At 57.8% G+C, this 23,606-nt stretch overlaps 8 protein-coding genes across 8 annotated transcripts; 4 read left to right on the top strand and 4 right to left on the bottom strand.

The window, feature by feature from the left end:
• The first annotated feature begins 234 nt into the window (after window positions 1-234).
• Window positions 235-905, top strand: ACRALDRAFT_1061152 (uncharacterized protein). The gene has a single exon (XM_071016374.1). The coding sequence runs from the start codon at window positions 376-378 to the stop codon at window positions 703-705; it is 330 nt and encodes a 109-aa protein (XP_070876903.1). The 5' UTR covers window positions 235-375; the 3' UTR covers window positions 706-905.
• Window positions 906-1,401: 496 nt separating this feature from the next.
• ACRALDRAFT_1061151 (uncharacterized protein) lies at window positions 1,402-2,453 on the top strand. The gene has a single exon (XM_071016373.1). It carries the CDS (start codon window positions 1,671-1,673, stop codon window positions 1,974-1,976), a length of 306 nt encoding a protein of 101 aa, XP_070876902.1. The 5' UTR covers window positions 1,402-1,670; the 3' UTR covers window positions 1,977-2,453.
• Window positions 2,454-5,241: 2,788 nt separating this feature from the next.
• On the top strand, window positions 5,242-6,520 carry ACRALDRAFT_2025574 (uncharacterized protein; the record flags this gene model as incomplete). The annotated part of the gene is made up of 2 exons (XM_071020326.1): window positions 5,242-5,748; window positions 5,816-6,520. 2 exons carry the CDS (start codon window positions 5,242-5,244, stop codon window positions 6,518-6,520), a joined length of 1,212 nt encoding a protein of 403 aa, XP_070876901.1.
• A 612-nt stretch (window positions 6,521-7,132) lies between these two features.
• On the bottom strand, window positions 7,133-7,835 carry ACRALDRAFT_2092429 (uncharacterized protein; the record flags this gene model as incomplete). Its single annotated transcript, XM_071022588.1, has 2 exons — window positions 7,133-7,719; window positions 7,799-7,835. Coding segments are annotated over 2 exons (624 nt in total), but the record flags the coding sequence as incomplete, so codon positions are not given.
• A 214-nt stretch (window positions 7,836-8,049) lies between these two features.
• Window positions 8,050-10,383, bottom strand: ACRALDRAFT_1040042 (uncharacterized protein). Its single transcript, XM_071015160.1, has 3 exons — window positions 8,953-10,383; window positions 8,475-8,924; window positions 8,050-8,414 (listed from the first exon to the last, which is right to left on the bottom strand). Exons 1-3 carry the CDS (start codon window positions 10,162-10,164, stop codon window positions 8,328-8,330), a joined length of 1,749 nt encoding a protein of 582 aa, XP_070876899.1. The 5' UTR covers window positions 10,165-10,383; the 3' UTR covers window positions 8,050-8,327.
• Window positions 10,384-11,008: 625 nt separating this feature from the next.
• On the bottom strand, window positions 11,009-13,552 carry ACRALDRAFT_1074725 (uncharacterized protein). Its single transcript, XM_071018275.1, has 4 exons — window positions 13,033-13,552; window positions 12,600-12,889; window positions 12,385-12,505; window positions 11,009-12,309 (listed from the first exon to the last, which is right to left on the bottom strand). Exons 1-4 carry the CDS (start codon window positions 13,259-13,261, stop codon window positions 11,519-11,521), a joined length of 1,431 nt encoding a protein of 476 aa, XP_070876898.1. The 5' UTR covers window positions 13,262-13,552; the 3' UTR covers window positions 11,009-11,518.
• Window positions 13,553-13,923: 371 nt separating this feature from the next.
• On the top strand, window positions 13,924-16,988 carry ACRALDRAFT_1047822 (uncharacterized protein; the record flags this gene model as incomplete). The annotated part of the gene is made up of 3 exons (XM_071015523.1): window positions 13,924-14,150; window positions 14,231-14,582; window positions 14,739-16,988. The coding sequence occupies exons 1-3, from the start codon at window positions 14,008-14,010 to the stop codon at window positions 16,986-16,988; spliced, it is 2,745 nt and encodes a 914-aa protein (XP_070876897.1). The 5' UTR covers window positions 13,924-14,007.
• Window positions 16,989-18,349: 1,361 nt separating this feature from the next.
• Window positions 18,350-22,131, bottom strand: ACRALDRAFT_2025569 (uncharacterized protein; the record flags this gene model as incomplete). Its single annotated transcript, XM_071020325.1, has 3 exons — window positions 18,350-19,129; window positions 19,212-19,772; window positions 19,855-22,131. 3 exons carry the CDS (start codon window positions 22,129-22,131, stop codon window positions 18,350-18,352), a joined length of 3,618 nt encoding a protein of 1,205 aa, XP_070876896.1.
• Window positions 22,132-23,606: the final 1,475 nt, after the last annotated feature.

Genomic DNA, 23,606 nt, shown 5'->3' with positions numbered 1-23,606 from the left:
GACCGTCATGCAGCACAGTCCCGGGAGAGACAGCCACATCAGCTGCAAAATCTACAGCCAGTTCAATCAGCGTCAACTAATTCTAGTAGCGGCGGTGGGAATGGTGGTGGTGGTGGTGGTGGTGGAAGGGGAGGAGAAAGCGGCCCGGGGGGATTCACCGGAGGTAGCGGTAACATCATGACAAGCCCCCCGAGATATTTCGACTCTCCAAGCTGGCGTCCCGGGCTGGTAGGCAACACTACACCGACTGCTGCTACCACTAGTAGTAGTACGACAAGAAGTACAACGACGACAACAACAACACCCACAAACCTGCTTGGCGATACCTTTCCGCCACTGAATCCACAGATTGCCTCGGGGGGAGGACCGCACTACATGTCAATGGGGATGGGTGCGCGGGCCGAGCCGCCTGGATTCCTGGGAGCCGGCGGCGGTAACTTGGACAACTTTTACGCTTATTGCCTGGACCGCGGAAACAGCAACTACACGCGTCTCATCCCCGCCGATATGCTGCCTCCGCTCGTGGGCATCCCGGCCATCCAGCAGGGTTCGGAGGGCATGGTGGTCCTCCCCTTGCCCCGGGGGTTACCGCCTCGCGGACCCATGAGCAACATCCAGCCGGTCATGTTGAAGGTGAGTTGCCGTGGTCTCCTTTTCTCAGCCATACCCATGCCCATGTGCGTTTATCCCTTGTCTGTCGGGTGAGGGCGGGTGGACTGAATGTTGCAGAAGACCCCTCCTCCGTCCCCGAAGCCGGTTTCTGATATCATTCAGGTAACGTCCACGCTTGCTCTATGGCATTCCTTTCATATATATATCCACCGTCCTGAACCTTTTCCAGTTGTATCCTCGCCGGCCAGAGCTGAAGCCTGAATGTATCACGCTGACCAGATCTTGTTCTGATTAGAAAAAAATAGACCACATCGTTGCCTCGTCACCCGCACAACCCAAACGGGCCAAGGTGTATTGCGACAAATGGGTCCACGAAGGCGTGTGTGCGTTTACGCAGCAGGGATGCAAGTACAAGCACGAGATGCCGATGGATAAGGCGACCCAGCATTCTCTGGGCCTCTTTCACGGGCTTCCGGCGTGGTGGAAGAAGCACCAGGCCGAGTTGCAGAGGCGACAGGCTTCGGAGGATATGGGACTCGCTTCGACTGCGACGCAGACCGGGGTGGATTATGGTATCTCCAGTAATACCAACAACGCCAGCGCCGGGTCTGGGGCGGGTGGGTTTCACATGTTTGGGCTTGGGTCCCGAGAGGCTGCGGTGAACGGAGTCGTTGGCGGCCGCGATCGAGCGCTGACGTCGCCTGCCGCGACGATCAACCCATCCAACGTCCCTCAGCCACTCGGCCCGGGTTGGCGTCGGAATGAGGGGGCTCCCAAGCCGACTTGGATGGCGATTCGGCCGTCTCCCGGGGCGGTCCGTCCGGGTGGCGCGGGACAAAGGCAGGCAGCGGCGACATTCAGGCCAGACGCGACGATGCCTCGATTAACCGGTACGTGGCCCCCTGTTCGATGCTTGAATGAGAAAAGGATCCGCTCGCACTACTCGACACCCTCCACCTTTCCCTTTTCTGTTCTTCCTTTCTGCGTCTCGTTTGTTGAGGGAGCTGACGACACGGACGATCATAGACCCCAGGTTGCCACTTCGACACCGAGAGAGTATGCCGCCCCTGCCGCCGTCATGCATGTGGGGTCCCATCGGCCCGCCATCAAAGCTCCCCGGGCTGGGCCACGGCGACACGGCTGCCGATGTGAGACCGGGAACCGCCAGATGGAGCTCGAGCCAGACGAGTCCGGGTGCGACGACGCACCCACAACACCCGCAACACCCGTCGTCGGGATTCATGGGCCGCCTTGGGGGGCCCGAGGGCGGCGATGCTTTCTTGCAGGGACGCGGGGGGTTCGCGGTGCTGGACCCGCGTTTTGGAAACGAGCAGCATAGAAGTGACCGAGGTAGTCAGGGATAGCCTTCAACCTCTGGGATAGGTTGAATGCCTCTCTGCACGCGTAAAGATGATGGATGCTTTAAGGGTGCTTTACGGACATGAAACGACTTGAAAGACTTTAGGAACAGAAAATGGCCGCGGAAAAGGTCAACTGGGGTTTTATTTGGGTCTGTATGGATTATAGGAAAAGACATGGCTTTGCTATCGTTAGAAGTAGTTGGGATGCTGCTCTTCGGGGCGTACGTTTGCACGGTTCTCTATATGATCCGGTGCAGCCTCCGCGGGAGAGGTGTGGTGGCTCACATGTCGGCGTGATACCATGTCGGCGAGACAACGTTGATGACGACCATGACTTCAAGCTAGAAAACGGGAATATATAGAGAAGAGAAGAGATTCTTCCGGGGTTGAAGGGCCGACCGAAACCAGGAGAGTACTAATCTTGGTGGCAGGTAGACCGATTGTGAACGACTGATGTGAGCGACTGATGGTGTGGATGTTGTGAAGGTGCCTGGGAAGAAGAAGTTGTACGTTGCATCATCACTACCTACCTACCTAGGTAGACTAGCTTCGGGGCGGAATAACTCTCGCCGACTCACAGATGGATATACCATAATTAGTTGGATAACCTACTTTGCAATTACTTCGTACAGTTATAGTCTTTGCTTTTCTTTCTTTCTCATTTTCTAGGCCATGGTAATCTTATGGCACTGCTCTGCTTTATAATTAATTGCCTTATAAAACGGAAGAAACTGACGATACCACTGTCCTGGTGTTTCAATAGTCCATTCCCAGCTTATTACTAAGCGAATGAACGGGAAATGTCACAAAGGTACGCAGGGTTTATGTGGTCCGTGCGAGCCCTTCTAGAAGGATTCCCCGCCTCCAAGCAACCCCTCCACCACCCAAAACGAACAGCCCCTAATAAATGAGGTGGGTGGCTGATGCGAGCTTCGTCAAGCCCTTCCATTCTTCTTTTCTTCCCCACCGTTTTCAGCAAGCCTCGTACGTTTGTAATCCCCTGGTGCTTTCGTCGGTGCTATCGGGTTCTAGGCGTTGATTTGTCTCACACCTCACATCTCACACCTCACAACATCAGCCAACCAAACATGATTATTTCATTTTCCCACTTTGACCCGACCTATACTCATTTTACTGTTTCCTGACGCTAGAACGACATCGATGCGACATCTGATAGCCTAGCGGTTTTGGAAAAGCATTGACCACTCCGAGACCCTGAAAGGTCTCCACTCCCCCCGTCTGGGCCTCCGCCGGTCTCCCGCGGCTTATCCGTAGTGCAGCTTTCTACAAGTTGGAAGACGTAACTCTCCCCTCCCTCCCCTCCCCTCATCTTCCGCTCGTAGGCCCTGCATTATTACGGATACATAATTGTCACCGCTCTCGCCATCGCCGGTTTCTATTCTTCTTTGTACGGTACTAAGCGCCCGGCCAGAACTGAATTCACCCGTTTAGCAATTCCACAAAACATATTCCCTCCCTCCCTTTCACGCCTTCCGTTTGTTTCTCCCAAGAAACAAGGTCCCGACATCAGACTTGTGTCTTTACTCAGCCAGCTCCACCCCAGCTTCTAGCATCGTTGGTCCGCGTGTCCAGTGCCGAATTGTCTCGGTCCCTTCGTCCCCCTCCTCCTCACACTCGTTTACCATCCTCAATCTCCTTTGGTGAACGGTCCAGTCCACGGTATGTTGTCCCTAGCCGGTCGCCGACGAATTTCCTACTTTACCCATCTCATCCCGTGCAAATCATACACCTTCCCTTTCTCTACTTCGTTCTTCCCTGCCCTGCATCTGATCTTCATCTGGTCTTGAGCCATCTCCGCTTCTCTGGCTGCCTGCACTTGCATCAAAAACCGAAATCCCTACCCGCTCTTCACAATTCGGGGTCTGTAGCTTATCCTAATCTTGGAAAGAATAGGCAGTCGTCCAGATAACCCACCTCCGGATCCTCGTCTACCTAGCAGCCTTAGCCGGGCACGTTTAGTATTCACAGGCTTCAATTGACTCTTGGGACGTACTGCCTAGAAAAGCGGACCACGACGGCACACAGAACATAGTACACAGTCTCAGAACGCTCTCCCGACGCCTAGCATCTCAACTTTCCGGCTGTTGTCACCTCCATCTCTTGGCTGAGCCCCAATCCGCCCGTCTCTCTCCACCGTCGGTGTAAGTGATCAATTTCTCGTTTCGTTATGCATTTTATCATCACCAAACCTCCAACGATGTCATGGACCGAATCTCTGTCTTCTCCCGCAGCGTCCCTGATTTCTTGGCCGACCTCCCTCCCCCTTGCATATTCCCGGCGGCCGGGAGCACCGACATCATGCCCTGCCTGCGAGTCGCAGCTCCTGGGATGTCACGCATGCTTCTTACTGCTCTTTCGCGTTTTTTTCCACCTGGTCTCGCATGCCCCGACACAAATACACCGCCACCACTCGGCCTCGCCATGGTCGTCAGCTGTCACGCTTCTTCACATGAGACCCGCTTGGCCATCTTGTCCATGTACTTTGTACTCCGTACCGTCTCCCGCCCCCACACGCGCCCTTTTCGCCACCATGTCGGATTGCCCCGGTCGTTCGTTACGTACCTGCCCTCTATACCTACCTATCCTTTTGCCCCCCCTCCATTCTTCCCCACCCCCACAATTCGATGGCTGCCCTTTTTCTCCCCCATCCGCAACGTCATGCTTCATTTGACTTCCGCTCGGCTCCTGTCACTAATCTCTAACCCATAGCCCTCCTCTACAACGTGCACGGCATAGATACATTGGTGATATCGCCGGCCCGCTCGGGAACCAGGCAGCTCTTTGAGGAGGAGGTTAGTAGTTCCCAAGCTCTCCTGCCCATCTACCATCCGAAAAACGTCGAAGAGCAAATAGAGAAGGAAAAAGATATATCTACCTGCTTGCGCGAAAGACACCAGTACCCTAAAAGAAACGGGGACCAGCACCATCCTTCCGATGTACCAAAGACCCTGACTCAGGAGCTCGTTTGTCATGTTCCTGCCAGAAGCTTACCATGCAAGAATATCCAGAACCACCCCTTCCGATTCGTCCCGCCAGAACAACACGACCCCCCAATATTCTCAGAGGCTCGAGCTGCGAGGCCACCTCCTTCATCTTCGCCCATATTAAACTCGGATAACGTCGACTGGGCCTTTTCTCCCCTAATCAGTGCTGGCTTTACCAAAAATAACAACCATCCGGACATCTTCTACCACCGCAACCCTCCCGACACCCTACCATCAATCACTTAAATCCCACAACCTTAATCATGTCTACCGAGTCGTCCCATTTCTCCCCTTTCGGCGCCAACGCAAATCCCTTTGATTCTCGCGAAGGTGCCCATGGAGGAAGTACAAACGTCATGCATCGCGTGATGGAAGAGGACGAGAATGACACTGTTGCTTCCCCGACCAACGCTGCTTTCCGCACTGGCCCCAGCCCGTCCACCTTCCGCAGCCCCTTCGGCTCTTCCCTCGAAGGAGATGCACCTTTCGGCACGCCGCCCACTGTTAGGGGCCCACCAAATTCCGACCACTACCCTGCCGACTACAACTTCAACCGTCGCACCTCCGTCTCGGCCGAGTCGCTGAAACTCACCACCGATAGCAACGACTCAAACTGGACCCCGCCGTACCACGAGAAGACCCCCGAGCAATCGGCACGCCTGCAGAAAGCTGTCGAGGGCAACTTCCTCTTCAGCCACTTGGAAGATGAGCAGAGCGCTCAGATTCTCGGTGCTCTCTACGAGAAGCCCATCCCGGCCAAGGGTATCAAGGTACATTTTCCTTCTTTTGCGACAGGCACCACACACTCCACACCCCACTAACACGGCACGTCTACAGGTCATCAGCCAAGGAGACGCCGGTGATTATTTCTACATTGTCGAGAAGGGATCGTTCGACGTCTACGTACACAGCAGTGGATCCCTACAGCCAGGACCCGACGGCATGGGCCAGAAAGTCGGCACCATCCAAGCCGGCGGATCCTTTGGCGAACTCGCCCTCATGTACAACCACCCTCGAGCCGCCACGGTCGTTTCTGCCGAGACAGGGTGCACACTGTGGGCCCTCGATCGCAACACCTTCCGACGCATCCTAATGGAGTCGACCTTTGCCCGGCGCCGAATGTACGAGAGCTTCCTGGAGGAAGTCCCGATCCTGCAGAGCCTTACGCCGTACGAGCGGTCCAAGATTGCGGATGCCCTCGAGACGAGGAAATACGCGGCCGGAGAGGTGATCATCAAGGAGGGCGACCCGGGCGACGCCTTTTTCCTGCTGGTAAGCGGCGAGGCCGATGCCTATAAGAGCGGCATCGAAGGGTCCGTGAAGCACTACGCCAAGGGTGATTTCTTCGGCGAACTTGCCCTCCTGAACGACGCCCCTCGCGCCGCCAGCGTCGTGGCGGCGAACGACGTCAAGGTGGCCAGCCTGGGGAAGAAGGCCTTCCAGAGACTGCTCGGGCCTGTCGAGGGGCTTTTGAGGCGGACAAGATATGCAGGCGTCGAGACGGGCGTGGAAAATATGGATCCCCTTCAGTCGGCGGCCTAGGGGGGACATGGAGGGCAAGGACTATAAGGGGGAGAACGAGAAGCAGAATATGGCGAGGTTACGCATCAAATAGGAAGGTCAAGGGAACATACGTAGCCCAAGAACAGACAGAAACAAAATGGGACTGGGTTTTTTTTCTTCTCCCACGTTCTTGGTGGGAAGAAAAGAGAGGGAATTGGAGGACGGCAACTCGGTGCGGTTGGGCTTTGACAGAACGACGGCGTTTGTGGGGTGTCTACTTTTTTCCTTTGGTTTCCTGGACTGGGAGGAATCGAGCAAGGGGAAGGAAAGCAGGCGAGGGAGAGGACTCGAGTGACGATCACAGATACCTGCGAATAAGACGTGATATCGCATTATCATTAATTCCCGCTGTCGCCTTTTGCTAGTGTATTTAACTTTTTTAATTGTCCCAACTGTGGTCGATGAATAGTGCACATCTCAGATGACCTATTCTTTTTCCAGCCGCTCGTCCACCTCCATACCGTTTGTTTATCCCGTCGCATGGGTATGTCGTCATCTATCATACACAATACATCGAGTTGCCTTCGATAACGCAGCACGCGGCACATAACGGCTTGTTCAACCTGCCGTCGTCGCCGTGGCCATTCCTCGCGCGCGCCTGTCCATCTCGGCCCGGACCTCGGCCCTCAGGTTCTCGACGGCGACCTCCGTCTCGAGGACGCGGGAGACGCCGCGGCGCCAGGCGTCGGCGAGGGAGGCCATCTCGCCGGCGGCGTCGTCCTGGGCGCGGCGGCGGGCGATGTTGAGGACGTCGATCTGGGCCTTGGCGTGGGCGAGGTCCTTCTCGAGGGCGCGGAGCTCCGTCTCGAGGGCGTAGTTGCCGAGGAGCCAGGCGTTGCGGCCCCACTTGTCCAGGAGGTGGAGGTTCTGCAGGCGCGCGGTGAGGTAGGTGTGCGAGGCGTAGGCTTTGCGGAGGGTGGAGGCGAGGGCGTCGGTTGCTGCGGATGGGTCGGAGGGGGAGGTGGAGGTGGATGGCAGTTCTTGCGCTTCGTAGCGTGTGAGGTCGATCGCCTTGAGGGGTTCTTTGCGGGATATCCTTTCCAGTTCGGCTTCGACGAGTGGGGAGAATTGGGTGTCGCGGAGGGGTGGGAGGTCGGGGGCGGAAAAGGTGGCGAGTTCGTTTGCTATTTCGGCTTCGGCGGATGCGCGCTCTTCTTGGGTTGGTTCGGGGTCGATGTCTTGGTAAAGTCGGTTAGTTTAGTGAAAGCGAGTTTGGGAGACGAATGGATGGCGCGGAAGAAAGGGGGTGGTAGTTACAGGGAAGAGATTCGTGGAAGGCTGTTGTGATGCTCATCGTGGTTTTGTGAGGCGTGGACTTTGGGGTGGGTTGCGAGGTTTTTTGGGTATATATCGAAAAGCTGAACCGGTTATTTGAATTCAGACTCCGGGAGTATCGTTGGAAGTGGTTTAGGCAGGGCAATGCGTGCGTTTGGGTGAATAGTAAATAGTTGTAGTTTGGTCGCGTGGTGTTGACGTCCAAATCGATTGATACAAGACGGGAGAAGTATGGCGGTATCGTGGTCAAGCCTTGCTTATGTAATATAGGCTAATATATCAACTTCTCAACACCAATACCTCAACGTCTTTCTTCTTCTTCATATCCTTCTTCATAGCACGTCCAGCACGATAGCTGATCCAAATTCATACACATCATGGTCATGTTAACTCGCTAGTCATTTATTTATTGCCATCCGACGTCCCTCCCGTCCCGTTCTCACCCGCCGGGCGCACCGTATGAACCATCTAGAGCCTCTTCACCAATGGCCCTCTCCTGAAGCAGGAACGTTCAGGCCAGCTTGGAAGGCTTTGGATCCCCATCTCCGACTTCCTGCTTTGCCTTCTCGCGGAGGATCTTGCGCAGGATTTTTCCAGACTACACAGTCAACAATCAGCCACGGTAAAGGTGGGTCATCAATGCATATGAAGAACTCACGGGATTCTTGGGAATAGTATCGGTAAATGCGACACCGCCGCTGAGCCGCTTGAACCTCGCTACCCTGCCCTCGAGCCAGGAGGCAATCTCCTGAGGCGAAGCGGTAGACCCGGGCGTCGGCACGACGTAGGCGCGTGGTACCTCCTCGCCACGCACAGTGACCCCAACGACGGCAACGTCAGCAACGTCGGGGCGCTCGAGGAGAAGGGCCTCGAGCTCGGCGGGGGCTACCTGGTGCCCCTTGACCTTGATGAGCTCCTTGATGCGGTCGACGATGAAGAAGAGCGCGCCGGGGCGGTAGGCGTCGACGTAGGCGATGTCGCCGGTGCGTAACCACCGGGTGCCACCCCCTTCATGACCATCCGCCGAATCGGTGACGACAATGGCCTCGGCCGTGGCCTTTGGATTGCGCCAGTAGCCCCGCATGACGGTCGGGCCGCTGATCCACAGCTCGCCCCGGGCGCCGGGGGGTGGTGACCTCCTTCCCCGTGTCGACGTCGACCAGCTTGGCGCGGCAGTTGGGCATGACCTCGCCCACGGCGTTGCTGCCGCGGTCGTAGCGGCGCGGGTCCCACGTCATGGCGGTGCAGGTCAGCTCGGTCATGCCCCAGCCCTGGCGCACGAGGAAGGGCCTGTCGTCGCCGTCGGAGGCCTTGGCGGCGAGGTTGGCGGCGAACATGCGCTCGACCTCGGCCTGGATGTCGGAGGCCAGCGGGGCGGCGCCGCAGCCGACAAACTCGATGCTGGAGAGGTCAAAGTTGCGGGCGGCCGGGTGCTTGGTCAGGGCGACGAGGACGGGCGGCACGGCGGTCAGGTGGGTGATGCGGTAGCGCTGGACGTGGGCGAGCATGCGGGCAAAGTCAAAGGCCGGCATGACGTAGACGGGGATGCGCAGCTTGGCGAAGTTGGCGACGAAGTAGGTCTGGGCGTAGGCGTGGTACATGGGCAGGAAGCAGAGGCCGGCGGAGCGGCGGACGAGGTCGTCGTGGTCCTCGGCCAGGGACGACATGTGCACGACGCCGACGCCGTTGGCGACGTAGCTGTAGTGGGAGATTTCGACGCCCTTGGGGACGCCGGTGGTGCCGGACGAGTAGTTGAGGCAGCAGGTGGTCTCGCGGGCGTCGGTGGGCTCGACCCATTGGTACGGCTCGGCTTCTTCCCGGCTGGCGAGGAGTTCGGTCCAGTGACGGGTCTGTGGGGATGTCGGCGACGGTGGTGGTGGCGCGTCGTGGTCGTGGTCGTCGAGCACAAAGATGCGGTCGGCGGGGAGGCCAGCCTGGGCTGCGGCGTCGAGTGCGACGGAGAGGCCGTCTCGGGCGGTAATGATGATGCGGGCGCCGCTGTCGCGGAGCTGGTAGGCCAGCTCGCGGGCTACGTAGGTCGGGTTGGCGCCGGTGAAGACGGCACCGGCCATGAGGACGCCGAGGAAGAGCGAGGGGAAGCAGAGGTGGTTCCGGGAGAAGAGGAGGACGCGGTCCCCCGGTTGGATGCCGGTCACATTGCGGAGGCCCAGGGCGACGCGTTTGGCGAGGAGGCGGTACTCGGCGAAGGTGAGGAAGCGGTCCGGGTTATCGGCGTCTACGAATGTCTTGTCGTCGGCGTCTGGGAGGGGGTCTGTCGCGGAGCCGAAGATCCACTGTTGGAGGGAGATGTTGGGAATGGGTGATTCCCAGCGAGATGGGATGGGCATGCTGGGCGGTCTCTTCTTCTTCTTCTTCTTCTTCTTCTCCTCCCGCTGTTTGGTCTTCAGTTGAGGTGCTGGGTCTTTCGAAGAGGAGGCTATTCCGACCTAACAGACAGGGCCACGAGTGGACAACTGGGAGCAATTCGAGGGAAACACGGACTAAAGAATGGGTTTACACAACGGTTCCCCTCTCTCTGAGTCGGCTTAGCTCGGACAATTTGTCAGGGGTAGAGAGGAGATAGGATGTCGGATTGGGCGAGAGTGGGTGAGCCTCGGTATGTCCTAAAAGAGGGATATGGAGGGAGATCTGATAATGGAGGTACGTATCATCTGGTCGTCAGGTGAGAATACGGTGAGGAGCCATGAGACTACCCCACGTTTCTGTTATTTCTACTTGTACTAAGTACTGTACTTACTATACGTATTCAGCGTCCTAGCCAGTACAGTTCCTCATCACCTACCTGTCTCTTTCTATGCGATATTCTGACCTACACGTGTATCCCTTCATTGGAAACCATAGAGCAGAGAATCCGAGTCCTCAGTTCACGAGACGACGTTGCGTACAAGGATGACAGCTTCCCCAGTTCTTGGCACTTTGTATTGAATCCTCCTATTCGTGACGCCTGAAATGTACTGTACCTACCTAGGTAGTTGCGGACTAGCGGTCCTGGCCCCATTGCGATTGCGGGGGATGTGGGGAACCGAGGCACTACCGTATGCGATTGCATGTAATTGTAATTACGTTGTACTTGTACCTACTCTGGACACGTACGGAGGGAGGTTACGCCGGGACTCCGTCCTGGGATGTCGACATGCCTCCTGTACGCATACTAGTAGATACTTTGATAGTGATAAGGATAAGGATAATAACACTGAAAGGAAATACCTAAACAAGGAATGTTTTTGCCCACTGTCTAAGACCCCCGGGTATCATCCATATAAAGTACAGAATCAGCCGATTCAAACCCAATCGCCTCTGTAATTCAACCTCTAGCCAACGTCGGCAAGGAAGAAACACTGGTAAGAGCGAGCCCGATCTGTTCAGAAGCCTCAGAATTAGAATTGGCCTCCCACTGTCCCAAGACTCCTCCACCGTCCGTCCTGTCCCGACCCGACCCAGCTGAACCCACCATTATTACCGATACGCCGGAACCCAATGCTTGATAAAGGCCGAAAATGCCTACCACCCATGTCTGGTTTTGTCTCCGCTCCATAAAACACTTGCCCATCCTTCGACTTTGACGGGCCCCGTGCCGCTAAGAGAAGCCCCCCGTCTTCAGCCTGTGGCGATGGTGGATCGACCGCATCCTCGCGACGTGGCACTCCATGCTGGTCCTGACGGTCCTGACGGCGGCTCCCCCTACGACCCGACCGCCAGGCAGGAATCCAGGACCGAGTCCAGAAACGCCTGTTCGTGGTGCTCGGCACCGTCCCAGAACAGCTCTTCCGATTCCACATCCACGTCCATGGCGTCCCCGTCCCCAACCCCGACCCCATCCCCGTCCGCGTCCTTCTCCCCCTTTCCATGCCCGTTAGTCAGTTCCTTTGTTGATGGCGGCCGGACATCGAGCTTCGTTTCCCCTTCAGCCCCCGCCCCCGCCGCCGCGGCCTCGCACCCGGGCACCCACGTGTAGTCGTACCAGTCCTCCAGCTCGCCCTCGCGCCAGCCGTACGTGATGCCCGTCGTGATGATGGGGAACTGCGCCAGCCCGTTGTCGGCCATCTCCAGCGCCACGCGCACGTCGGCCATGCCCAGCGGGCCGCGCTCGGCCGCCGCCCGGGATTCCACCGGCAGCAGCCCGCTCTTGTCGCGCGTCAGCTCGCCGCGCTGCGCCGCTTCCTCTTCCCGCGCGAGCTGGCGCCGGTACCGGTGCGTCTGGATCCACGACGTCCCCACCCCGAGGCCGGCGCTGCCCCCCTCGCCCGGCCCGTTGCTCCTCGTCTTGCTGAAGATGGACGACAGGACGCCCTTGATGAACGCCTCGGTCGCCGACGATACGTACTGTGCCGCCTCGGGGCTGTGTCCGCTGGCCAGCCCCGCCTCGTAGCAGAGCGGGAGCATCCTCCCTTCGATGACGGGCGCATCCGGAAACTCGCCCGACTCCACCGCCAGAGGTTGCGCAAACCGTTTCCGAATCTCAATGTCGAAATCTGTCGTTTACCGCACGAATTAGTCGACGATATTCTCAATTTCCAGTCCTATTTCATCCCCCTGCCTACACGTACTCATCTTATTGATATCCCCGGCGCTACCAATGCCTGTCGCACTGGAGGGAACCTCGGCCGTTCTCGAAGGCCGTCGATATGTTTCTGTAAAGATGCTCGCGATGTTCTCGTAGGGGTCATACTAATGAACGCGGGTGGGTGAGCATCATGTCAGTCATGGCTGTCGCAGGAGATACAAGGCGAGTGAAGGTGAGTGAAGGTGAGAGTAAGCATACTTCGTTCTGAGCCAAATCCTTGATGCGCCTTCGATCTCGTGCCGGTAGCTGCATCACTTCGCCCTTTAATCTTCGTTCCGCCGCGTCGCCCGACGACGGTTTGTTACCCGAGTTGGTCGACGGCTTGTCGTTGGCGCTGACCCAGGGCGCGAGGCCCGGGTCGGGCATCTCTCTCGTGACATTTCCGTAGATGGCCGCCACGAGCTGGTTATGGAGGTGTTCTTTCTCGCCATTGGGCGAGCTGAGGATGGGATCGACAATTTCCGAGTATTCCGCTTGGTTCAACCGGCCTAACGTTCACGCAGAAGGACGAGTGAGTTGAGAGGAAAACCATGGCCATCAGATGGGATGGGGAGGGCTTTTTTTTCTTTTTTTCTTTTCTTTCTTCTTTTCCAGCTTTGTCAATGGGACGGGACATGGGCATTGTGCATACCAACGAGAAACCGGGTGAGGGAATCCTTGTATGTGACCCATTGTTCGCTTCCAATGGCCTGCTTCAGTGCGGTGTATAACGGCTCGAGGTCGATGCGGGAGGGTATGATTTGGCTCGACTTGGACACCTTGACGGCGCCGGCACCCGACACGGAGAGGGACTTGTTCGAGAGGGACGGGGTAGAAAGATGGGCGGGGCGGCTCAAAGCCGCGGGATCAATGTCGGGCATGGCTGTGATTCGATTCGGTTTGGGAGCACGAAGCGTCGCGCAAATGTCGTGCTTGTCTTGAACGTCTCGTCTAGCGAATGTGGAAAAGGTAAGAAGTCGAGATGCGGGAATCGCGTGCGGCCAGGGAGAACAGCACACGGCAGAAGCAGAGCAGTCTCATAGGCCGCACAAAATAAAAGAGCGAGCAGATGCGATCATGGGATGTTCAATCTCAGGCTTGGATGGATTGACCCATGCTGCCGCCGAGCACGCGATGATGATGGTCGCGATGGGCGGGGTGTGATGGTCGTGATGCTGGGCCTGGATGTTAAAGTGACGATGCGTGAGAGTCGTTGGAATTTCCAAGTACTAAAATGGGATTGTCCAGACATGCAGATGACACTACAGTGACTGTACATTATACTTCAGTGGAAACAATATCACTACGCAACTGCAAAGTAGCAAGTACACCGCTGTACATGTCGGTTTACAGGCATTGACGCCACTAATGGTTGGCAAATAGCGAACGTCACGCCCTGTAAGCCACTGGATTCAGACTCACTAGCCATTCTTCTGTACATCCACAAGTCACCTGACGCCAGGTGTCAATTCGCGTCCCGCGTCCGTCCAACGCGTCACAGGATCACCAGAGCATCAACATCAACCATCACCAGTGTTTGAGTGTTGGCACAGCTGACTTCCATCATCTGCCCGTCGTCTCTCCTTCACTTCGTCACGTCCGACACCGCGCCAGCCGGAATGCGATCATGTCCAACCGCGAACATCGCATTGCCGGCGCCATTGACAGCCTCATCGCCCATCTCGTGCCCAGCGACCCCGACGAAGATGAAGCCGTCACCCAGGAGAGATACGACAACTGCTTCGAGCTGGTGAACGCCATCATACACGGGTTTGTAGGCCTTTTACTCTACTTTGCATAGCAACATTACTCCTTGATCGATGGAACTGACGACGGCTCAATCGAGACAGTCCCGCTTCATCCTCCCTCTCGTCCGACGTCAACCACGCATCCGACTTGATCAAAAGAAAGCTGATCCAGACGAACCCGACCCAGGCACTACGCTTTTCCAATTTATACACCCGACTACTTTCTCTTCCCGTCCTGAACCAGAAATGGGCAATCCTCCATCTCCTCTACCAGCTCGCCGATTCTCCCGATCCCAACGAACCATTGCCCCTCAATCCGCTTCCACCACCGCTGTCGCAACCTCAACCGCAATCGCAGCGCCAGTCTCAGTCCTCCTCCCGCTCACAGCACGATTCCTCTTCTAGGCGAAAAGAGGAGGCCCGATCTTCTAGGGCAACCTCCTCTGTGTCCAGAGTGGACGAAGATGTCGTCCGTGACTCCTTTGCGTCTGCAAGTGTGGACAAGTTTCCTCCGCAAAAACCTCCACGCCCAGCTACTGCCGAGGAAAAAGGAAAAGGAACACCAGACGAACCCCCTCCAAGCCCAAAGAAGAGGAATGTGGCCCTCAAGTCGACCCTGCTAGCAGACAGCTACACACAAACCGACCCCTCCGAGACGGCCCTGTTGCGAGATCTCCCCTTCACACTCCAAGGCCTATCTTCCACCACATTGCCCTTTCCGAAGCGAGACTCCAATGACATTCTCGTCCTCCCGCCCACCCTACCGGCTCCCATGATCTCGCTCCTCCATACCCTCGCCGAGCCTTCATTGCTCTACCGCCGCCTGGATGCCTTTGTCAAGTCGCCCGCCCAAGGCCTGCTGCGCCAGAGCCTCCGCGCTGCCGTCGGCCGCGAGCTGCGAGCCTACCTGACCCTCGTCGCCACCCTCGAAGGCCAGATCCGCCACACCCTCTCCACCCTGGACGAGGGTGCCCCCAAAAGCGGCATCGGAAAGGCCGGCGTCACCCTGAAGCGATGCGTCGTCTGGACCAGGGAGGCCACCATGGGCCTGCGCCTCATGAGCCTGCTGGCCGAGGAATCCGAAAACAAGAGGGGCGGCCAGCTCATCTCCCTCATCCACGGCTTCTCCTCCTCGCACGGCGACCCCGTCGTCGCCGCCTTTGCCGAGAGGTTGCTCGTCCACGTCACCAAGCCGTTTTACGACATGTTGCGCCGCTGGATCTACGACGGCGAGCTTCTCGATCCCTACTGCGAGTTCTTCGTCAAGGAGCCGGGCGCCGCCACCACGCGCCAGCGGGAAGACGGGGTCAAGACAGGCGGCGGCGGCGGCGCCGTCCCTGCTTCCGCCGCCGGCAACGTCTGGGAGGACAAGTACCACCTCGACGCGGACATGATCCCCACCATCGTCACCCGGGACTTTGCCCAAAAGGTCTTCCTCATCGGCAAGTCCCTCAACTTCATCCGCCACAGCTGCCGCGACTCCCAGTGGGTCGACGACTACTCCAAGGGCGCGAGCAAGGAGCTCCGCTACGGCGACATCGAGACCCTCGAGGCCTGGATCGACGAGGCCTACAAGACCACCATGCAGCGCCTCATCCACCTCATGGCCGACAAGTTCCACGTCTTCGAGCACCTCCAGGCCCTCAAGGACTACATCCTCCTGGGCCAGGGCGACTTCATCGCCCTCCTCATGGAATCCCTCGCCGCCAACCTCGACCGCCCCGCCGGCGCCCAGTACCGCCACACCCTCACCGCCCAGCTCGAGCACGCCATCCGCGGCTCCAACGCCCAGTTCGACTCGCCCGAGGTCCTCCGCCGCCTCGACGCCCGCATGCTGCAGCTCTCCCACGGCGACATTGGCTGGGACTGCTTCACCCTCGAGTACAAGATCGACGCCCCCGTCGACGTCGTCGTCACCGACTGGGGCAACCGCCAGTACCTCAAGGTCTTCAACTTCCTCTGGCGCATCAAGCGCGTCGAGTTCGCCCTCGCCTCCACCTGGCGCAAGTCCATGACCGGCGCCCGCGGCGTCCTCCAAAACACCGACCCGGACGTCCTCCAGACCTGGAAGTCCACCCGCGCCGTCCTCGCCGAGATGATCCACTTTGTCGGCCAGCTGCAGTACTACATCCTCTTCGAGGTCATCGAGTCGTCCTGGGGCGAGCTCCAGAGCCGCATCCGCCGCGAAGGCTGCACCCTCGACGACCTCATCAAGGCCCACACCCGCTACCTCAACGACATCACCCACAAGGGCCTCCTCGGCGCCAAGCGCGTCGCCCCTCGCGCCGGTGGGCCCCAATACCCGTCCGACCCGAACAACCCTTCCGCTTCTTCTTCTTCTTCCGCTTCCGCCGAGGACGACCGCACCTCCTACCTCGCCCAGCTGGGCGACCTCCTCCGCACCATGCTCGCCTACCGCGACTCCGTCGACGGCCTCTACTCCTGGTCCGTCTCCGACTTTACCCGCCGCCAGGAAGCCGACCTCCGCTTCTCCAGCGCCCAGCGCCGCCATCGCCACCGCCCCTCCACCCTCGACGACGAAGGCGCCCACACCCCGACGCCCGGTACCTCGGCCGTCGCGTCCGAGCTGCCCCTCCTGCAGGACCGCCTCCGCCAGCTCGCCACCTCGTTCCGCTCCCGCCTGCAGATCCTCCTCGGCGACCTCGCCTACCAGCCCGACGTCGACATGCGCTTCCTGGGCGTCTCCATGAACTTCAACGATGTCTACCAGCCTGCCCGCCGGAAGCTCAAGGTCCCCTCGTCTGCCGCGCCGGGGTCGGCCTCCATCTCGGAAGGAAAGGCCGCGGCAGGGTCCTCGACGGCTGGCAAGGGGCAAAGAGGCTCTTCGGCCAGGGTGTAGGAACGTGAAACAAGTCGGAAGGAATGGGTCTTTTCTCAGGTCAAGGGTGTAAAGGGAACCAGGAGTTGCGTCAAGGTGAACAAATGGCTGGGTTGATTTCTTCCACGGTTGAGGAATGGTGTTTATAGAACCAGGATGACCGTGATGATCTTTCACAATGACTAGCAGGCAGGACCTCGGATTCGAGTAAAATGGCGAGAATTAATGCGCGCCCTTGGTGTTTGCCAAGGTGATAACGTACGTTGTATATGAGCTTTCTTTCTACTGCTCGGGCAAAAAGAGTCCTTCTAATCAAAGCGTCTATTCTCCCTGAACAACCTCAGCCAGCTCCAACCATCACGGCCGCACATGAATACAAGTCCTCGCAGGGCAAATAATGTTTCTTGGTCATAACTATCATGCCATTTCATCGTAGAATCATGAACTACAGACAGACATTAGCCTCCCCACCCAAGGGGAGCCAATCTGGTCGAAAAATGAGTCCCATCTCGATCCGAACTCCCCTGATCGCCAGGCCACTATTGCCATCACCAGCTGTCTACCCTCTTGACAGTATTACTCCCTTTTGTATAAACCGAGCACATGGCGCCTGTTTCGCCGTTTCCACCCAAAGACCGAGGGTGACAAGCACGAACCAACGGCTTGTCAAAGGTTCTGTCAGTTTCCCTTTGTGGAGTGCATGCAGTCCAACGCCCGTCCCTCTCAAAACGAGGCAGCTATGCTATGCTCCCTGATCCGATACCCATGCTTCTGATGAATCCGTCCTCCTCACCCTCCCACCCGGGCGCCGGAAACAATCCAAACCAGAAACAAGATTTGTACATGTAACAGTGTGTGCCGCCAGCACGTCCATAGTGCTGGCGGCTATGAATGCCCAATGCCGAGCTCAGATGAGCGCAATCCCTGCTCAATATATGTTTCTCCCCTTGTCTCCAGGCGAGACGGGAGACGATAAAGGGAAGAGTTAAGACGAAAGATCTCTCCTAATAATGCGATTCCGAAAATGCCGAACATGAAAATGTTGGGGAATGCTGATGCGAATGTTTTTGTCCGTATGGCCTTGAGAAGATAGATGCCTGATGTTGTTGAATCGCCAAGTGTATACCGCCCAACTTGAGCGTAGTATATATAGTCCGGTCACAGCGTGGTAATATGGTACGCTGGAAAAACTGACGTGTCGATGGGCCGGCTGAGGCCCAAAACGCCCTCTACACTATGATAGAGATGGCGCCAAAGCCAGAATCGAGTGATTCAGATCAAATGTAGGATTGACGGCCCCAGTCCAGTAACAGAGCTACTGTGAGCTCATATCTGCGCGCGTCGAGATTGGAGTTTAAGCAAAGCCCTGAGCAGGGTACCGTTCAGACGTCCGTCATCTCGGTATCTTCATCCAAGCCGCACGGCGCGCCGGGGCCCTTTGTGTCGTCGGCGGGACCCCATACGCCTTCGAAAACGGTAGCGGCGGCTCGACGGCGCTCGGCAACCCAGGTCAGGCCACCAGAGTCGAGGAGCTGTTGGATGGTCGGACGGTCCGCGGGATCCGGCTTTGTCATCCACCGAACTAGCTGGTCGAGCGAGTCGGCGTGGAACGAGTCGCACATAAACACGGGAGGCGTCTGCAGTTCCGGGCGCCGCCGCGAGCCCGAGGACGCGCTCATGTGCACATCGCCAAAGGCGTACTTGTGGCCATTGCCGTCTGGGTTGTCCTCGTGCAGGGCAAAGTCCGAGGCACTAGAAGGATGGAGGATGGGTTCATCTTGCGACGAACCCGTCGGCACACCTGCCGCGTCTCGGGCTTGGGTGGCAGTAGTGGCGCTGAACGTGAGGCTGGGCACTTCGGAGAAATCGCCCGAGCGCAGAGCAATCCAAGAGGGACCGTTGTCGGGAAGGACCACGTTGCAGGCCATTTCCACCAAGATCAGACCGAGAGAGAAGATGTCGGCCGGTTTGTCGAACTTGCCACGAAGGATCTCGGGGCCGATGTACTCTCTATCGCCTTCAGCGTCGATACCTTTCGCGGCAGGCCATGTCGTGGCTAGACCAAAGTCACCAATCTTCAGGATGCCTTCAAAGGTGATGAAGATGTTGGCAGGCTTCAGGTCCAGGTGGATGAGGCCAGCCTCGTGAATGCTTTGCAGACCCTAGCGAGCATATGTTAACTAATCTGTTCGGTTCGCCTGGGGAGTCCGGGGGGAGAGAGAGGGAAACGGTTGTGCGACATACCAGACAAATATCGTGAGTCACCTTCCAGATGCGAAAGTCATCCAACCTGCCCTTCCTACCGACATTGCTGAGAAATTTGTCCAAGCTGCCTTCGTCGCAGAATTCCGTCTGGATGAAGAGATGATGATCGTGCTCCCAGCTGTCGATGTAGCGTACCACGTGGTCGGCATGGGTCAGCGCCTGGAGCGCGCGAACCTCTCTAAGCTTGTTCTCGCGGTCCTTGGGACCCAGGATGGGCCGGCGGCCCTTCTTGACGGCGTAAATGCGGTCGGGCTCCGGGCTTCCGGGGGAGGTCCTGCCAGGCGTGCCGTTGAATATGGATAGGAAAGAGGCGCGCAGCGAGGCCGACTTGACAACCTTGTACACCATGGAGAACTCGCCCTTGCCAACAAGCTCCACGCGGTCAAAGCGATGGTGAAGGGATTCGTCGTCGCCATTGGCGCGGGGATGGACGGGCGTCATGAGCCCGGCGCCGCCCGCGTTGAACGAGTCGCGGCCCGAAGGCGTAACCGGGGTGGGCACCACGGATTTGTCGTCAGCGGACGCGGGCGAGTCCTTCTCCTGCGAGTTGGAGATGGATAAGACGCTGGCATCGGGGAACACGAGGTTGGCCCTGAGGGGTCGTGGGGCTTCTCCCCTCCACCGGAGTGGCTGTATTGCGAGGGGGAGCCTTGGCAAACAGCTTCTTCGCAGAGCTCGTCGGGGCGGCGGATCCGAGGCGCGCCCGTAGCGGAGAGGCGCCATGAAACCCCCGCCTGCTGGATCTCGACCCGGCCAAGGACGGCAAAGAGAGACGCGGGGGAGGAGAGGGATCGGACATGGCGAAATGCGCGGTGGCTTCCGGTGACCCGTCATTGCTGCCCTTGAGTTCCATCCCTTCTGGAGAGCCACCAAACTTGGCCGCCGAGTCGCGTGAGATCATGGGCCGGACGGCGGATAGAGGCACGGCAATGGTCCGGTTGGCACTGGGGCTCTCATTGTCGGTGCTCGTCTCGGTAAGGCTGCTCAAGCTCGAAGTGAAACTCTGCTTGGTGGGCGTCGGGGGGACGTCGTCGGCGTCAATGCCCGAAGGGGCGCCTTCGAGACCATCGAACATGAGTTTCTTATCCTCGCCATCCAGGCTCAAGAGGCTGCTCCTGCGGGTATTCCGGGGGCCCAGGCGGTGAAAGAGGCCTAGACCTTTGCCCGAGTTGCCGAGAGAGCCGCGTTGCTGGGAAGTGGTTGGACTGAAAGGGCTCGAGGGAAGGCCGGACGGAAGGCCGAAGGAGAGGCGACCACCATTCCGCTTGAAGGCGCTGCCCGGTGGCGGTGGGTATGTGGCGAAGCCGGCGTTCGGCTTCTTGCAGGGCGTATCGGGCATGACAAGCTTGTTATCCTCCTCGGGGTTCCGGTTGACCTTGGAAACCAGGCCCGTGGACATGAAGGCACCGGGCCATGGCTTGATGTCCTTGAAAGGGGTCACTGTATCGTCCTCCTTCACAGGCGGTCCGCCGAGGCCACAAGGCAGCGACTTGGCAAAATTGATGGGCGCAACCGGTTTGGCGAAGATGGCGGGCAGCGGCTTGTCCTTGCCAGGCGCATCCTCCTCCTGTAAGCTGTTGCCGCTCGAAGAGGTGGTGAGTGTTTTGGAAAGAGGGTGCGGCTGCTGGGCACCGCGTTCATCGGGCTGCACCGAAGAGGGCGGGAAGGAGATGTTGGAGAAGGGGCTATCGCGAGCGAACTGAGGTGGCGGGCAGAACTGATCGAGGGAGAGGCGGGGCCGGTTCTTGACGTTGGGGGTGGAGAATTCGGACCCCATCTGGGCCAGGTGATTTGCGCCAGAGCGGCGGCCCCAGGATGATCGGTCGTGTTGACGTTGCTGCAGGGTGGATTTTCGAAGTGAGCCGGTCCGACGGGGAATCGAAGGGGCAGGAGTCGGCGACGGAAGCGACTCGGAGGGAGGGATGGCGGCGCTGCTGCTGGAGAGCTCGTATTCGCCGCGGTTTCCGTCGTCGTGGATTTCGAAGCTCGTGTTGGGCGCGCTCGCGCTGGCGCCGAAAATGCTGCCGACCTCGGCATCATTATTGCCCATGGTGGAAACGCCTGTAACGCCGTGCAAGCTTCGTCGCTTGGCCACAGGGCTGCTCAGGTTCGGCTGATCGACATCCATGAGAGCGTCGCTTCGCTTCAGGGCACCGGAGCCAGGGATGCCGCTCATTTCAGCGGCGTTGCCCTCCAGTGCTTTGAGGACGGCGCGCTGGGTCGACTCGGAGACGTCCAGGTGCAGACTATGGCGCGACGACTTTTCGAGCGGCCTCCGCGAGAGGGAATTCCTCGGGAGAGGGCTCCGCGGTGTAGAGGAGAGGTGAGGACCGGGCGTGGTGTCCTGACCGGCCGATGTCGAGGTGGAAGAAGTAGCAGGCGGCGCGTTTTCGGCGTTGTCGGTGGCGCTGAGAGCACGTTTGAGAGGCGATTTGGGCGACGCCCGAAACCTGGTAGGCTGTCTCGACGGCGTCGCAGTCTGCTTCGCAGCAGACCTGGCGGACCGTAGAGAGAGCTTGAGGGCGGAGGTGGGGCGGGAAGAAAAGTGGTAAGGGTTGGTTGGAGGTGGGTGTTGGGGAGTTGTGGAAAGAGCGGAAGAACGGGGAGTGGTGGAGGGAAAGTGCAGAGGTTGTTGCCCTGGAGAGTGTGATTGCGCGTGGCTCCTCAAAGAGATGCCGGGAGTGTATCGCCGGCTGGGCGACTGTTCTGCCGGCGAGTAAGAGCTGTGGGAGCTCTCGGAGCTTTGCGAGTTGGTGCGTGCCAAGCTGAATTTCGAGGGGGAACGTGAAAGGGAGCGACGGAGGCTCCTCACAGATGTTGCCAGCACGTCAACGTGATGAACATGCGTCGGACTAGGTACGGTGAGGGTACCGCCAGCACCGTTGTTCGAGAAGGACATGGTTGACTAAGGGTCTCTTTCGAGGTTGTCTTGATGCTTCTTTTCCTTCTGGAAGAACTGGCGCTTTTTCAATGGCGGTAATCGTCAGAGACAATGCATAGAGCGCGATGCTGTGACCAAGGTAATTTCGTAGGTAGGTATATTCAGGCACCGTATTCTGGGTTGCCGGTGGTTGTGAATATAACTTGTCACTGTCAAATCCGTAGCGCCATGAATGGGACTAGGTGAAAAAGAAGACAAGAAAAAAAGGCTCTGAAAAGAACAAGCCTGATGCTGAGGGATGTTGCTTTGATGGATTTGATTCAGATCTCGCTGTGCCCGAAAGACGACACTCTTTTTTCGGTCCAGGGATGTGGTGCGCAAATTTTCGTCGGATAACAATTTCCAGTTGTCTGCCGGTATGCTAGTAAAAAAACAAACGAGTCGTTCAGTAGAAGCCGTGGACGACGATGCGCAAGGCTAGCTTCATAGGTAGGGAGCCGGAACAAGTCGAAGGGACAGATTGTCGAGGCGCGTGATGGTTGAGAGAGTGGCGATTGATGAGTGTGTGGATGTGCGTAGAAAAAGGGGGCGAAAGTGGAAGCTGGAGAATGACATTGCCTAGAGCATGGCGCGCAAGTCGTGTTGCTGTCTCATAGGGTAAAAAAGAAGAGCCAATTCCTCTCCTGTCGGCTTTGCTTTTCTTCCTTCGGCTTCTTAGTATAATCACGTCGATGATATTGTCGCTTTCGCTGTACCTGCCCTGTCTCGTGGCTACTGTGGCGAAGGAATCCGATCGGGCGGCAAGTGCTGTCTTTCAAGTCATGCCGAAAAGCGTTGAAGAAGGGGGAGAGAGAGAAGGTAAGGCGGGGTGGATGAAAATAGTTGTCACACCACCACCAGGAGGAGGAGATGGTGGATTTGTTGCAAGATGGCTTGGTTGAGAAGGCGAGACTGGTCAGAGAGAGAGAGAGAGAGAGAGAGAATGGGGTCGAAAATGGTGCGCTGCGAGTGTGGGTGGTGGGCGGGTGGGTGTTGTGTGGTTGGTGGAGAGGAAGGTGCAGGCGGGCACTGCAGGCACGACTGGTTAAGGGGAATTTGCGGGCATGCAGGTATTGGCAAGTCGCAAGTTCGAGTGAGGCGCGACCCAGACGTGCTTGTTTACCCTCTTTCCATTTATGGTTAGCATTTCACGTGATGACGCGATGTGACTCGTCTGGGATATGCGTAGCGCAGTGGGTCCCGTATTAGGCAGAGACAACCCGAAAGCTTCTACGGCTCCTTTTCTAGTCATCTAGAATGCAGAAATAATACCGCCCTCTAAGGAATTATCTGACTAGAGATTGAGGCAATATTCATAGCAGTGGAATGTTTCCAATATCTCTACAATAGGTTATGTTGCTGCGTTGAGAATCTTCCCTCCAAAGTCCTTTGCTATCGTCAACAATCCGATGATATCGCACGGTCCCACTTCTGGAGGTCCTTGGCATCCGTTA

The sequence above is a fragment of the Sodiomyces alcalophilus genome (genome assembly GCF_042370955.1).
Source record: "Sodiomyces alcalophilus JCM 7366 unplaced genomic scaffold ACRALscaffold_2, whole genome shotgun sequence".
Taxonomy (NCBI): Eukaryota; Fungi; Ascomycota; class Sordariomycetes; order Glomerellales; family Plectosphaerellaceae; genus Sodiomyces; species Sodiomyces alcalophilus.
This window is presented reverse-complemented; position numbering and strand designations above follow the sequence as displayed.

Excerpts from the sequence above, each read along its gene's own strand:
- ACRALDRAFT_1061152 (XM_071016374.1), top strand. The coding sequence starts at position 376 with ATGTCAATGGGGATGGGTGCGCGGGCCGAGCCGCCTGGATTCCTGGGA.
- ACRALDRAFT_1061151 (XM_071016373.1), top strand. The coding sequence starts at position 1,671 with ATGCCGCCCCTGCCGCCGTCATGCATGTGGGGTCCCATCGGCCCGCCA.
- ACRALDRAFT_1040042 (XM_071015160.1), bottom strand. The coding sequence starts at position 10,164 with ATGCCCATCCCATCTCGCTGGGAATCACCCATTCCCAACATCTCCCTC. Across the intron at positions 8,925-8,952 it reads ACGTCGACACGGGGAAGGAG|CTGTGGATCAGCGGCCCGAC; the intron begins GTCACCACCCCC and ends GCCCGGGGCGAG. Across the intron at positions 8,415-8,474 it reads ATACTATTCCCAAGAATCCC|TCTGGAAAAATCCTGCGCAA; the intron begins GTGAGTTCTTCA and ends TTGACTGTGTAG.
- ACRALDRAFT_1074725 (XM_071018275.1), bottom strand. The coding sequence starts at position 13,261 with ATGCCCGACATTGATCCCGCGGCTTTGAGCCGCCCCGCCCATCTTTCT. Across the intron at positions 12,890-13,032 it reads CCTCACCCGGTTTCTCGTTG|GCCGGTTGAACCAAGCGGAA; the intron begins GTATGCACAATG and ends CGTGAACGTTAG. Across the intron at positions 12,506-12,599 it reads AGGATTTGGCTCAGAACGAA|TATGACCCCTACGAGAACAT; the intron begins GTATGCTTACTC and ends CGCGTTCATTAG.